The sequence below is a fragment of the Strongyloides ratti genome, scaffold srae_chrx_scaffold0000002 (assembly GCF_001040885.1).
Source record: "Strongyloides ratti genome assembly S_ratti_ED321, scaffold srae_chrx_scaffold0000002".
Classification (NCBI taxonomy): Eukaryota; Metazoa; Nematoda; class Chromadorea; order Rhabditida; family Strongyloididae; genus Strongyloides; species Strongyloides ratti.
The window spans coordinates 2,541,188-2,555,444 of record NW_020171510.1 but is presented as its reverse complement, the minus strand read 5'-3'; the positions used below and the strand labels follow the sequence as shown (position 1 = coordinate 2,555,444).

The following is a 14,257-nucleotide window of genomic DNA, read 5'->3' as shown; positions in this document are numbered from 1 at the left end:
GAAAAGTATTAATTTTGAACTATAAAATAATTTTGTTGAAGTCATATGCAAAATAATAATATGATATCATGTTGTTATTCAATTTAACACTGTTATTTAATTGCACTTTTTAGAAAATTATGAATGATAGAGATTTTAAAAAATTATTTGTTGATAGTGCAATGATTACATAAGCGTATATTTATCATTTTATCTTAATTTTTTTGATTCTTAAAAAAAAAAATTGTATAAAATATATATGTAAAAACATAGAAAAACTTTTATAGAAATTATTTTATCATGTTAAATAAAACAATTTAATAGCAAAAATTTTATTATATACATGCATACATATTATATTATATTGTGTTATGCCTCATATTTTTCTCTTTAACAGTTTGATGATTAAAGTTATCCTAGATTCTTATGACGAAATTCTTGGATTTATGTTTAAATAGATTACTTTATTCTATTTATCTAATTTTAAATACCATTTTTTTTAATTACATATCCCACATTTAAATATTTTCTTTTAATATTTTTTATTTAAATTAAATGTAAAAATAATAATTTTTTTTAAATAGATACTATTTTAATTCTCTAACATTGGTGTTATATTACATATATAATAATTAGAAAAACATTCTAAATATGAGCTGTCCATGTATTAAGTTATTAATTGATAATGTCAATAAACTATGGAAACAACGAACAAAATATGATAGTATTTCAGGTTTTCAAACAATTGAAAATTTAGAAGCAAAATGGAGTTATATTTTTGTTGAATTTATTCTTGAAAATATTCATTGTGTCGGTAATTCTTGTTCAAGTAAAGGAGATGATATGGTTTGGTATGTTCCTATGGCTAATAAATCTTGTAGCGGTAAAGATCCAGCAGCATCAGGGGTAAGTTATATATATATAAGAAAATGATTTTTTTTTATTAAAATTATTTTTTTTAGACTAGTCATTTACAAGTTTTTAGAAAACAATCAAAAAATAAACCAATACCAGGTTCATCAACAATTAATTGGGAAGAAACAGTATGCTTAAATATTTTAATGCAATTTGTTGATTTTTATGTTACATGTGCTGTATGTACAAAAAATTCACCAATTAATTTACAAATACAAAGAAAAAATTGTCAAAGAGTATATCCATCACCAAGTAGAAGAAGAATGGATGCAAAAGGAGAATCAGAAGAAATAACATATCCACGAATATATTTTGCAATTGATAATTTTGAACAAGTATTTAGTGATATGATTGTTTCATCAGGTGAATGTGTTTGTGTTGAATTGGTTGCTAGAACACGATATAAAGAAAAAGAATCAGTTATTTTTTTAGGATCTATTAGATATGATATATTGAAACAAACTTATGAAAATAAAGCTACAAAAACATGGGGATGGGCTCAAAAATTGATGAATGTTAATAAAAAACGTCATGAATTTATAAGAATGCGTGGACCACATGGTAAAGGATTTGCAGAAATGGCAATTGCACGTATTGCAAGTTGTGGTTTTGAAACACCAATGTCTGAGTATGGTTATGATATGAGAAGAAGTTTGGCTGATACTGATAGAAATAGTGAAAGGAGAATGTCAGATACAAATCTTTTTAATAGAATGCTTACAAAACGTACTGCTACAACACCTACAGCAGCTTCAACATCAACATCTTTTTTTGGAACATTAAGTAGTAGAGCAAGAAGATGGACAAGTGAAGCAGATAATGTAAATCAGAATAATGAAGTTGAAGCTAAACCAATTGATGAGGAAGTTAACGGATTAGGATCATTAAATAGATTATGGCCAATGAAAGGTTTAAATTCAGCAGTTAGTTGGCTTCAGAAAACTGATGAAGAAATGCCATTAAATTCATTTTTAACATTTATTACATTACAATGGAATAATATTCTTGAAGATTTGTTATCTGAAAGACCAAAAAAACCAATTTTAACATTTGAATTAGATGGTTTTTATCAACCAGCGCCATATGGTTGAAAATAGTCAAAAACAAAAAATAAAAAATAATGCATAACTATTTTGAACATTTAAATCAATTTATTAATGAATAATATTAATATATCATTTAATTAATATCAAAATTTTTTTGATATATCCGTTAATTAAATTAGAAAAAGCCGCAAATAATAATTTAAAACGATGAATTTTTTTTTTTAGTAAAAAGAAAAACTTTCAAATTTAATTTTATTATTTTTTATATTAAGGTATACAAAATACTATATATATTTGAACTATAAATGATCTCTAAAATTTATATACATAAAAAATATAAAAATTAAAAATTTTTAATAAAAATGTATAAGTAGTGAATAAATATTTTTATTTTTCACTACTTTAAAATATATATATATTATATGTATTTGTAAATTTTTTGACAAAAGTATAATAAAGAATAATTACAGTTTATAAAATTGTTTAATAATATTTAATATAAATTTAGGATAACCGATTATTTACTTTTTCAATTCTGACAAATTTCATTTCATTTTGTTGTAATTGATTTAGATCGAAATTCATAAATTGTATATATTTCTATGTCATAAATGATGTCAACTGTCTTTTTAGATATATAGATATATATATAATTTAACCCATATTACTTTATGCCTTTTTAATAGATAAAACTTTTCTGTAATAATATTAAATAATATCACTATAAATTTCTTAATTTTAACATTGATTTAAATATTAAATTTGTTATTAAATTAAAAAATAATTATAAGTTTTTTTTTAATGTCATTTTTAAAACATTTTTTTATAATAATATATATATTTTTTTATATAATTTTATTTATCTACTATAATTTATTTAATTTTCTTAAGAATACATTAAGAAATTCCATTAAAAGCAATGTTTTTATTATAAAATATATTAACATTAAATAAAATGTACACATATATATTATACGTGGCCTTTGGAAAAGTACGTATATTGTGGCATCGTTTATTAACAATGTTCTCTTTCATAATTATCACTAAAAAATAACAAAAAAGAAGTTAAAGAGATTTTTTTACTACATTTTTAGTACATACAATACATTGTCCTTATTTAATATTTGATATATATTTATCCAATTATTATTTTATTAATTTAGTACAAATTTATTTTATCAAAATATATGTATACTATCTTTTTTCCGATTATCAAATGAGAATTTATTTTGATAAAACCATGTATTTATATATATTCCACATCATTAATGTTACAATATATTAATTTTTTTACATACAGACGTATTATACATTTTTATTTGTTCTACTCTTAATTTTTAAGTAATAAACTTCATATAATATAATAAAAAATATTAAATTATTATTATGACATCATAAATATATATATTTATATATATTTATGTATATTTTATTAATAATAAAATTTATTTTTAGAAATGGGTCCTTTAAGAATTTATAGCTATAATTTTAATTGGTTAATAATATTTTTTTGTAGCGTTGGAACTTTTGCGCAACAACAAAATGATAGTAATTCAAATAATAAACAAAAAACGTTCCTTGTTGGAAATTATGATTGCTCAGAAGATACACTTAAACATTGTTCTTCTTTAAAAGGAGAAGGTTTAAATGATTATAGCTTATTGGAATGTTTACAAAATATTGCAATATCTGAAACAAAAGTCTTAACATCTTCATGTGAACATGCTTTATGGGAATTTAAATATGCAGTTACTTCTGATGCAAGATTTAAAGATTCAGCAAAAAACTTTTGTAGTAAAGAACTTGAAATAAATGTAGAACTTAAGAATTGTTTACAATTAACAAATAATGGTGAAGCACTTACTTGTATGATGGAACATGCATCACTTCTTGATCAAACAAACGTTTGCTATAAATTTATGGAACGCATAGAAAGAATAATATTTTCAGATTTTAGACTTTTATCACCATTTATGAATGCATGTAAAACTGCAATTACACATTATAGTTGTGGTTCATTAAAACCACCATCTGATGATAAAAATATTCGTGTACCACATTCACAAGGTTCCACACTTGAATGTTTAATTAACAAAATGACAGAAAATAAAAAAGATGAACCAAATTCATTTGAAATTGATAATGAATGTAAAACTCAAATTTTAAGAATAGCTGAATTACAATCTGAAGATTTTCATTTAGATAGACCATTATATTTTGCCTGTCGAGAAGATCGTGAACAATTTTGTCGTAATGTTGAAGCTGGAGAAGGAAGAGTTTTTGAATGTCTTGTTCAACATACTCATGATTCAAGAATGAATCCAGCATGTTCTAAACTATTAGTTGAAAGAGCACAACTTGTTGGTGAAGATTTCAAAATGGCTCATCCATTGGTTAAAAATTGTGAAATTGAATTAAAAAATTATAATTGTGTACCAAACAAACAAGCATTACTTACATCACAAAATTATCATCTTACACAAGTTCTTTTGTGTTTAGAAAATGGTATTCATATGAAACAAGCTGATCCTAATGGACCAATGAAAAATTTACCTGATTTTACTCCAGAATGTAAACATGAAATGACAACATATAGAAGTATCATGACATCAGAATTCCATATGAGTCCAGAATTAGTCATGAATTGTGTTGATGAAATTAATAATTTTTGTTCTGATAGTGGAGATATTGAAAAAGATGGTAAAACATTACATTGTTTAATGCGTATAGCTGAGTCACGTGATGAAAAAAAACAAGTCTCTCCAAAATGTATGAATGCATTAGGTTTAACAGTTAAAGTTGTTGATATTGGTTCAAATTATAAAGTTGATAAGATTTTAATGGAATCTTGTCAATCTTTACTTTCTGGACCTTGTTCTAATGAGGCACAATCAGATATAGCAACATTACAATGTCTTATGAAACATATTGATAGTCCAGAAATGTCAGTAGATTGTTCTGATAGACTTATTGAAGTTCAATATTTCATGGCACGTGATTGGTCTCTTGATCCAGAACTTTATGCTTCTTGTCATAATGAAGCTGTTAAAAGATGTTCTGCTTCAGAAAATTGGCATATAGGAATGGGTAAAACTAATGGACCTGATCCTGGTCCACATGTTCTAGCTTGTTTATATCGTGCAGGATATGATGATAAAGAACCATTGTCATTAAAATGTGCCAAACAAATAAGAAGAGTCTTACAAGAACGTGCAGTAAGAGTTAATTTACTTCCTGATATTGAAGAAAATTGTAGAGGTGCATTATCTGAATATTGTTCAGTAAATGTGGCACCAAAAGAAGAAATGATGTGCCTTCAATCACATTTTGAAACTGATGCATTTAGAAAAAATTATCCAGAATGTTATGATAGTGTATCACAATTTACATTATTAGAATCAAAAGATACAAAGATTAATAGATTACTTACTTTAGCATGTCGTCCAGTAATTAAAAAATATTGTCAAGAATTTATTGATGAAGGAATTGATCATGGTGATGTTCAAGAGTGTCTTCTAGTACATAAACATACTAAGGAAATGACAAAACAATGTCGTAGCTATGTTAATCACTTTGAATTAATTACATTAAGAGATTATCATTTCAGTTACAATTTTGCAAATGCCTGTCAAAATGATATAAATAAACATTGTAGTAAAGATAATAATTCTAAAGGAGCTATAATAAGATGCCTTTCTAATATTGTATTTGAACATAAAGTACTTGGTAACAAACTTGATATTAGCCGTGATTGTAAAAATCAACTGAAGGTTCAATATCTTCAGCAAGAACAGGTTAACGTACGTGTTGTGTAAATGTTATTAATGTTGTTTTTTTATTTTAGTTTGATGACAAAGAGCACATGGAAGATGCTGATCCAGAGTTAATGGAAAAATGTAGCCGTGAAATTAAAAAATTGGAATGTGATAAAGAAGAGAAATTTGAAGATTTAGTAGAATGTCTTAGAGAAGGATATGATGATCTTGGAAATGATTGTAAATCAATGTTATTTGGTAGAGAGAAAATTGAAGCTGTTGATAATACATTTGATGATGAATTACAAAATAAATGTAAAAGTGATATTAATAAATTTTGTAATTCTGAAAATAAAGAAAGAATTTTACCATGTTTATCAAATAATAAAATTTTACGCCTACTTCAACCACAATGTCAAAAAGTTGTTAGAGAAAGGCTTATGGAACAATCTAGAGATATACGTCTCAATCCAGCATTGATGGAAGCCTGTCAAACTGATGCACAAGCATATTGTCCAGACCACTTTAAATTAATTAATAATCCAAGATATTCTCAACAAGAACTACAATTAATACTTGTTACATGTCTTAGAGAAAATTATATATCTAAAGTAGTACATTTATCACAACCATGTAAAAATGAAGTTAGTAATCTTATTTTAGAATCTGAATTTGATATTGCATTAGATCCAGCATTATATAAAGCATGTAAAAAAATTATTAACCAACATTGTGCAGGTTCTATAATTGAAAAGAATGGAAAATTCGATACTGTTTTAGAATGTCTCAAAGCTGATTTTTATGGTGGAGCTATAAAAGATAAAGAATGTGGTGCACAAATAGCTAGAAGAGCAGAAGAAAGTATTGTTGATATCAATTTAGATCCTATACTTCATCAAGCCTGTGATACAGATATTCGTAGATATTGTAGAGATACACCACCAGGAGATTCACGTATCATAACATGCCTTTTAGATACTCTTGAAGTACCAAGAATTAAGTTATCTACTGATTGTAAATTAAAGTTAATTGAACGTAAGAAACTTTGGAGTGTAGCACATGATGATTATAAAATGTCAGTTCCTGAAACATGGCTTGATTTATTACTTGTTGTTGATTCAATAAATAATCATCCTCAAAGAAATTCAATTTTTTCATTCTTTGGAATTTTTATTCTCATAATTTTAATTATTGGATGTTGCTGTGGTCGTTGCACAAAACGTACTCATTTAGAAATGAAAAACCGATAAAAAAATAAAATGATTGTGCGCATATCCCTAAAAGTGGATGCCAATGATTGCGGGAAATATAAAATTGTTATTTTAATTAATCACAAATTACTAAATATTGAAAGAAACTTATAACCAATAACAATGTTTAATTAATTTTTAAATTTTAAGAATGGCTTTTTATTTCCTTAGTTATTATTTATTATAATTTTTTCTTTGTTTTTTAACTAAAACAAAAAGCATAATATTTTGTTTATCATATTCATGTCGTACTAGATATTATTATAGAAAGAAAATTTTCTTTTTTTTATATTTATTTTAAAATTTTAAGAATATGATTGTGCTACAAATTAACATTTATTATAATAGTTTTTATATCCTATTTTTAGCATTTTTTTTTTATATTAAATAAATTATAAAGATTGTTAATTTATTGTTATATTGGTATTTCCATAAAATAAGATATCGAGAGTTAATAAAAAAAAATAATTTTTTTTTTCATAATTATTTTAGACATTTATATATATATATTTAGTGCTATGTAATATACATTATTTTTTTTTTAAATACAAACTACGATAATTTTTATTAAAAAATTTTATCAAAGAAATTGTCACTAGTTAATAGTATAAGTTGATGAATGTTTCATTATAAAATGTTAAAAGAATCATTTTCTTTTGACATACATATTTATAACCATATATATTGATAAGTATGTAATAACTTTGCTCCAATTGAATGAATTTGTTATTTTAGTTAAATTTAATCACAAAATAATTAATCACATTATATTATATAAAATGTTATTGTTGGCGTTGTGACACATGTACTTCATTATTCATTACTCCAAATGTTTTATAGATATATAACTTTTAAACATTTAAAGTATTATTCTGACATTGTCACATTTTTTTGTTTATAATTAATTAAAATTTTCAAAGAACATTTTTAATTTTAATGATAATTTATAGATAAATTTTTGTATGATTAAAGAAGATGAATCTTTTAAATAATAGTAATAATGTTATTGAAAATACAAATAATAGTCAAAATAATGTTATGAATGATAATAACATTAATAATTTAGAAGAAGATATAATTGAGGATGGTAAGATAGAGGTATCATCACCTATATCTAAAAAAATAGAACCACGATTAACTGTAAATAGAGAAACTGTATTTAAACTTATTCAACAGGTAATTTTATTTAAAAAGAAAAAAAAATAATTTTTTTATTTAGTTATGTTCACAATCTATAGAACAATTTTCTTCAACCTCAAATTGTAAATATACTAAAAGATTTAGTGCCTCATGTCAAGAGATTTCAGAATACTCAACAGTTGCATATGAATTATTAATAAAAATGAATATTTTGGCACCAAAATTTGATTTTGATGATAATACTCCTGGAAATGGATTTCGATCAATGATTTGTGTTTGTGATACAGTTATACTTCATATTATATCTTTACTTAGATCTTGTTGTCTTATGAAAAATAATCTTATGTTTAGAATTTCATTTTTTTGTAAAGAAATTGAAAATTATATGGCTGTTTTAAGATTTTGGATTTTGTCTTCACAACAATTAATTGGAAGTATTTCATATGAAGAAAGTGATAGTTTATTTCCACCAATAGATATTGATGATTATAGTCAATATTTTAGTGTTTTAAAAACTTTAGAAACATTAGATTCTACCTGTTTTTATTCACGACCTTTAGGATTTCAGTTTTGTCCATCTGTAAGTAAAATGTTCAAAATTATTGGAATATTACTTGCAACATATAGTTTAACATGGGAAAAAGGAAATGGTGCATTTGGGTCATTAATAAAATCTGCTAAATTTTTATTATCTCCAGAGGAACGAGCTAGTAGAATTATAAAAATTACTAGAGAAGCTGATGTTGAATTTTGTAAAGGTTTTTGGAATTTACCTGAACTTGGTGCATTACCAGCTATACCAAAATGGTTTGGTATAACGCTTGCTATATGTGAATTAAGAGAAATTACATCAAATGGTCCTTTACCTTTGGAGACAAATGATGGTGGACGTGTTTTAATACCTGAACCAACAGCTCACACAGGTTTTAGACCTGTTAAATATCGTATCTTATCAGCAGTTCATCGTTATCATCTTAGTCCTGTTTCACAAAGCTCAAAATTACCTTTATCACCATATATAATTGTTCATTGTCATGGTGGTGGTTATGTCGCAACATCATCAAAATCACATGAAGGATATCTTAGAGCATGGGCTAAACAATCAAATTGTCCTATTGTATCAATTGATTATTCATTAGCACCTGAAAATCCATATCCTCGTCCAACAGAAGAAGTTCTTTATACATATGCATATATGTTAAATTTTCCTGAAAAATTTGGTTGGACAGGAGAAAAAATATGTCTTGTTGGTGATTCTGCTGGAGGAAATTTAATAGCATCACTTTCACTTCGTATGATTAATTTAAATGTTAAAAGATTACCAACCAGTATTGTACCTATTTATACACCATTTCTATTTCAATATTTACCATCACCATCAAGAATATTAAGTTTTATGGATCCAATACTTCATATGGGAATTTTATTACGTTGTCTAACTGCATATACATTAGGAGATGTAGAAATAAATAAAATTCCATTAACAACAAATTATTCAGAATCTGAAAATACAGAAAAAAAAGATGAACCATCACAAAAAAATGGACATCGTTCATTACTTGAATATGTTAATGAATTAAAAAATAGTCAAATTGGAAATATTTTTAAATTTGATAATTTATCTGATTCAATTGTAGCATATTATAATTGTTCAAATAATAGATCAGATGATTGTAATTTACCAGATTCAACAACTACAAAAGAAGTACAAAGTAATTTAGATGATAAAATAAATATTCCATCAATTTCAACAAATAATGATTCAATAATTCAAAATATTAATGATGAAGAAATTGAAGGAACACCATTTAATAGAACGCAAAATGTACAAATTTTTAGAGATCCTGATAATATTCTTTTATCATCTGAAAATTATGATGCTACACTTATAGAACTTTTTAAAAATAATAATGATTTCTTAAATAGGTAAGTTTTAAATATATTTTTTTATAATAAATTTTTTTTTTAGTAAAGATAAAAAAGCAACATTACAAGCACAAAAAAAATTCCTAACAAAGTCTGCAACTACTAATTTTATTTCCTCATTTTTCTCAACATCTGGAACAGATAATGTGACTGAGTCGCAAGATAAAAAATCTGAAGAAAGTAATTACCAAACACCATCTGAAAGCCCAAGTGATTTACAAAATGTTATTCCTATTAAATCACAACTTGAAACAAAACAATCAATTACTTCAATATCTGAAAATAATATTGCTGGATTGCCAAATTTTAATACTCTACCTAAAACACCAGATAATTCAGAAAATATTTCTCAACAAAAGAAAAAAACATTAAGTCAGTCATTGGCACAAACAGCATCTATGGCTGCAACTTATGCTATTGATAATTTAACTGAATGGTTTGAAACAGATAAAAAACCTATTGGACATATTGATAAACAAAAATTAAGTCGTGCAGCAACAATGACACCAAAAATGGCAGCAGAACATCATAAAAAAGAAACAGAACATCATAAATCAACTCTTGATGAATTATTAAAATTAAAAATTCCACGTTTACCAGAGATATCTCCTATGTATGCAACTGATGATATGTTAAAGAAACTTCCACCAATTTATTTAATTGGTTGCCATTTAGATCCATTACTTGATGATACTATTTCATTTGCCAGAAAAGTTAAAAAAGCAGGTGGTAATATTAAAACTGTTAAATTACTTGATAATCTTTCACATGGATTTTTAAATTTTACTATGGTATCACCAGAATGTAAAAAAGGCTCTGATATATGTTTGGATATAATGATGGAATCATTGGATGTACCTGAAAGTTTTTACAAAAATTAATAAAATAATATGCATTTTTTTTTTTGTAAAATTTTAAATGTTTATATTTTATATAATAATAAGTTTAAAGATTATATATCCTGCTATATAAAAATTAATGTCTTTTAAATATTTTTATTATCTCAAAATATATTAGAAGTTTATAAATATAATATTAATAAAAATAATATCGTCTCATTATTATTAATATTAAATAAGTTTTTGTAAAGATTACAATAATTGAATTTAATTGCTATGGATACATTTGAAATTTACGGAAACAACATATATGATGATTATTATAATTTTTGTTATTAGTTATATAACAAAGTAGAGTTCAAGTAAAAATTATAATTAATTTAATATCGTACTGTAATAAATTTATATACAAGTATAAGTGATAATTTTCATCAGGAAGGAATATTAAATAAAATAAATAATAGATAAAAGGATATGAAGATTATTTTATTAATATATGAAGATAATAAATATAAAATAAAAGAATAATTCTAACATCAGAAATTGATAAAAAGTAATAACAAAATTAAGTTCCTACCTTTAAATTATTTCTATCATTTCATTTTTTTTCTATAAATAAATATTTATATATTAATATTTTATTCAACTTTTACTATATTAATATATTTCCTAAGATTTAAATTAGGCTTGCTTCAATAATCAAAAAACGTATATTTCTTTAAAGTAAAGTAAATTTAACATCCTTATATTTTTTTTTACTTCCGCCGGATCTTTTGAAGCGGATAGAATATTAAATTTTGAAAAAGTGAATATTAAAAACTATTGATATTTTACCTCTTAAAATTTATGAGAACACATAATGAGTAAGAAAATTTAAAACAATCTAATTGATTTATACCATTTTTTTTTGTTTATTTTTATTTTATTTTATAGATATTAGTAGTAATACATTTATAAATGATTGTAAGAAGGAGGAGAATAATATATCACCAACAACATTATATCCTTTTGTTTCAACAATTACACAATCATCACCAACAAATTTAATTGTTTCACCAAATTCACATCCAACAGATTCATTGTTAGCATGTTCAACAACTTTACAAAAATTTTGTAGTAATAATTCTTCTTTGGATAGAAATCGTCATACTATTGATAATAGTTCATTTAGTCATGTGGATTTAACAAAATATCCAGTTGAAGGTATAAAAAAAAAATTTATTTTTATAAATAAAAAAATATTTAAAATTATTTTTTTTATAGTTTATAATCGGTTATTAACTACATGTCTTCAGATAAATGTTGGTGGTCAAATACAACTATGGCAATTTATACTTGAATTATTAGGTAATGATCATATTTTTAGTTATTGTATCTCTTGGGAAGGTGGACATGGAGAATTTAAACTTCATGATCCAGATGAAGTAGCAAAAAAATGGGGAGAACGCAAAGGTAAACCAAATATGAATTATGATAAACTTAGTAGAGCTTTACGATATTACTATGATAAAAGTATAATGACAAAAGTTCATGGTAAAAGATATTGTTATAAATTTAATTTTCCCGGTCTTGTTACTGCATGTCAATGCAGTCCAAATTTTTCAGGAAATATTAATCCTTTAATTCAAGCTGAATCAATTCTTCAAAGATATACAGCTGGTAAGTATTATCATAAACATTTAATATAATTTTAAAATAGGTTTTCAAAGGAATGATGTTATATTACCAAGTATGACAACAAATAGTCTTACTCATAATTTATCTTCTTATCAAAATAAATCACCTTATCAAAATTTTCTATCAAGATCAATTATTACAAATACATTACATCCAAATTCTTTAGCAAATAATGAACAATTATCTGGTATATCAGGTACTTTTTCACAATATCCTTCAACAATTGTTTCATCATCATCAACAAACATAAATTCATTTCGTGACAAAGAATCTATTAGAGCTTATTGGGCACCACATCCAAAAGGTGATAATAAAAAAAAAGTATTTTTAGGTGATAATAATAATACTAGATTTAATTCATCATTGACAAGTGAAAGTAACAATATGGCTAATAATGTTAATCATCACATAAATACATTTAATACTTCTTATTCTATGTATCCAAATAATAATTCATATATTAACCATTCATATCCAATGATGGCATCTAATACAATGTTTTCAAATTCATCACATCTTTCCACCCAATTACCATTTGACTTTAGAAGACAATACATGGAAAATATGAATTTTCCTATGAATGTTAATATTACATTACATCATCAACAACAAAATCAACATCTTCGACAACAACATCAAATACAAAATCACGACCAATAATAAGTATTATTCAATGATTATAATAAATACATTATTTATCATATATTAAAATTTTTAAAATTATAAAAATTTATCACCATAAAATAAAATTTATATTAATTTTTTTATTATATTGAAAATTAAAAAATAATTATTGGTATTGTTTTATAAGGTACAATTTTTATTTTGATTTAAATATATTCATTTTATTATAAATAAAACTATAATAACATTTAAAAACAAAACATAATTTGATATTTAGATGAAATTGTTATTTATAAATTGTATAAAATTAATTTTATAATAAAAATTATTACTATGTTTCTTCTAAAATAATACTATAGTTTTACAATTAAAAATTGTTACACACAATGTAACAGAAAAGATATTTTAATTATGTAAGAAATATACAATTAATTTATAATATTTAATTTTTTAATTAAATATATTTGTATTAATTAGCCATTTTAATTGAAGATACAATAGTTTATTAAACTTAAAGATAACTTTTTTTTCTAAAATTTTCTATTTATTTTTTTACAAAAAAACTATTTTAATTTTATAATGAGTAAAAATGATTTAAAAATATTTAATTTTATGATTAAAATTAGAAAAAAATACAAATTATTTTTAAATTTATAAAATATTATAAGAATTTGTTTTTCAAGTTAGATAAAAACGATTTATAACATTTTTTTCTATATTAAAAGCGTAAATAATGCTAAAATAATAAAAAAATTGAATACAATAGATATTGTGTTAATTATTTTAATTGATTTTTTTTTCAAATAAGTATTATACTACAATACTTTATATATATTTCAAATCAACAAACATTTTATAGTAATTACTTTAATATGTTTAGGCAATTAGATATTCTAGATAATTTCATGAATACGATATAGTTTTTTTTTTTTTATGAATACGCAAGCATTCACTTATTATAGCAATTTTATTTCTATATTTTTTTTTTTAAATTTGTATCATATTATAAAATCATAAGTTATTATTTATAAATTACATTTTTAAGTTGTATAGATATATATATACAAAGTTCTTACTATCTGTAACATGGTAAAAAAAATTTATTA

At 23.5% G+C, this 14,257-nt stretch overlaps 4 protein-coding genes across 4 annotated transcripts; all 4 read left to right on the top strand.

The window, feature by feature from the left end:
- Window positions 1-630: 630 nt before the first annotated feature.
- SRAE_X000155100 (Protein of unknown function DUF2045 family-containing protein) lies at window positions 631-1,985 on the top strand (the record flags this gene model as incomplete). Its single annotated transcript, XM_024650252.1, has 2 exons — window positions 631-885; window positions 942-1,985. 2 exons carry the CDS (start codon window positions 631-633, stop codon window positions 1,983-1,985), a joined length of 1,299 nt encoding a protein of 432 aa, XP_024499018.1.
- Window positions 1,986-3,859: 1,874 nt separating this feature from the next.
- On the top strand, window positions 3,860-6,945 carry SRAE_X000155000 (Cysteine-rich Golgi apparatus protein 1 repeat and Cysteine-rich Golgi apparatus protein 1 repeat,eukaryote-containing protein; the record flags this gene model as incomplete). Its single annotated transcript, XM_024650240.1, has 2 exons — window positions 3,860-5,740; window positions 5,785-6,945. The coding sequence occupies 2 exons, from the start codon at window positions 3,860-3,862 to the stop codon at window positions 6,943-6,945; spliced, it is 3,042 nt and encodes a 1,013-aa protein (XP_024499017.1).
- Window positions 6,946-7,920: 975 nt separating this feature from the next.
- Window positions 7,921-10,892, top strand: SRAE_X000154900 (Hormone-sensitive lipase; the record flags this gene model as incomplete). The annotated part of the gene is made up of 4 exons (XM_024650229.1): window positions 7,921-8,121; window positions 8,165-8,207; window positions 8,265-10,011; window positions 10,055-10,892. 4 exons carry the CDS (start codon window positions 7,921-7,923, stop codon window positions 10,890-10,892), a joined length of 2,829 nt encoding a protein of 942 aa, XP_024499016.1.
- An 817-nt stretch (window positions 10,893-11,709) lies between these two features.
- SRAE_X000154800 (Protein FEV) lies at window positions 11,710-13,187 on the top strand (the record flags this gene model as incomplete). The annotated part of the gene is made up of 4 exons (XM_024650218.1): window positions 11,710-11,713; window positions 11,784-12,053; window positions 12,114-12,509; window positions 12,550-13,187. The coding sequence occupies 4 exons, from the start codon at window positions 11,710-11,712 to the stop codon at window positions 13,185-13,187; spliced, it is 1,308 nt and encodes a 435-aa protein (XP_024499015.1).
- Window positions 13,188-14,257: the final 1,070 nt, after the last annotated feature.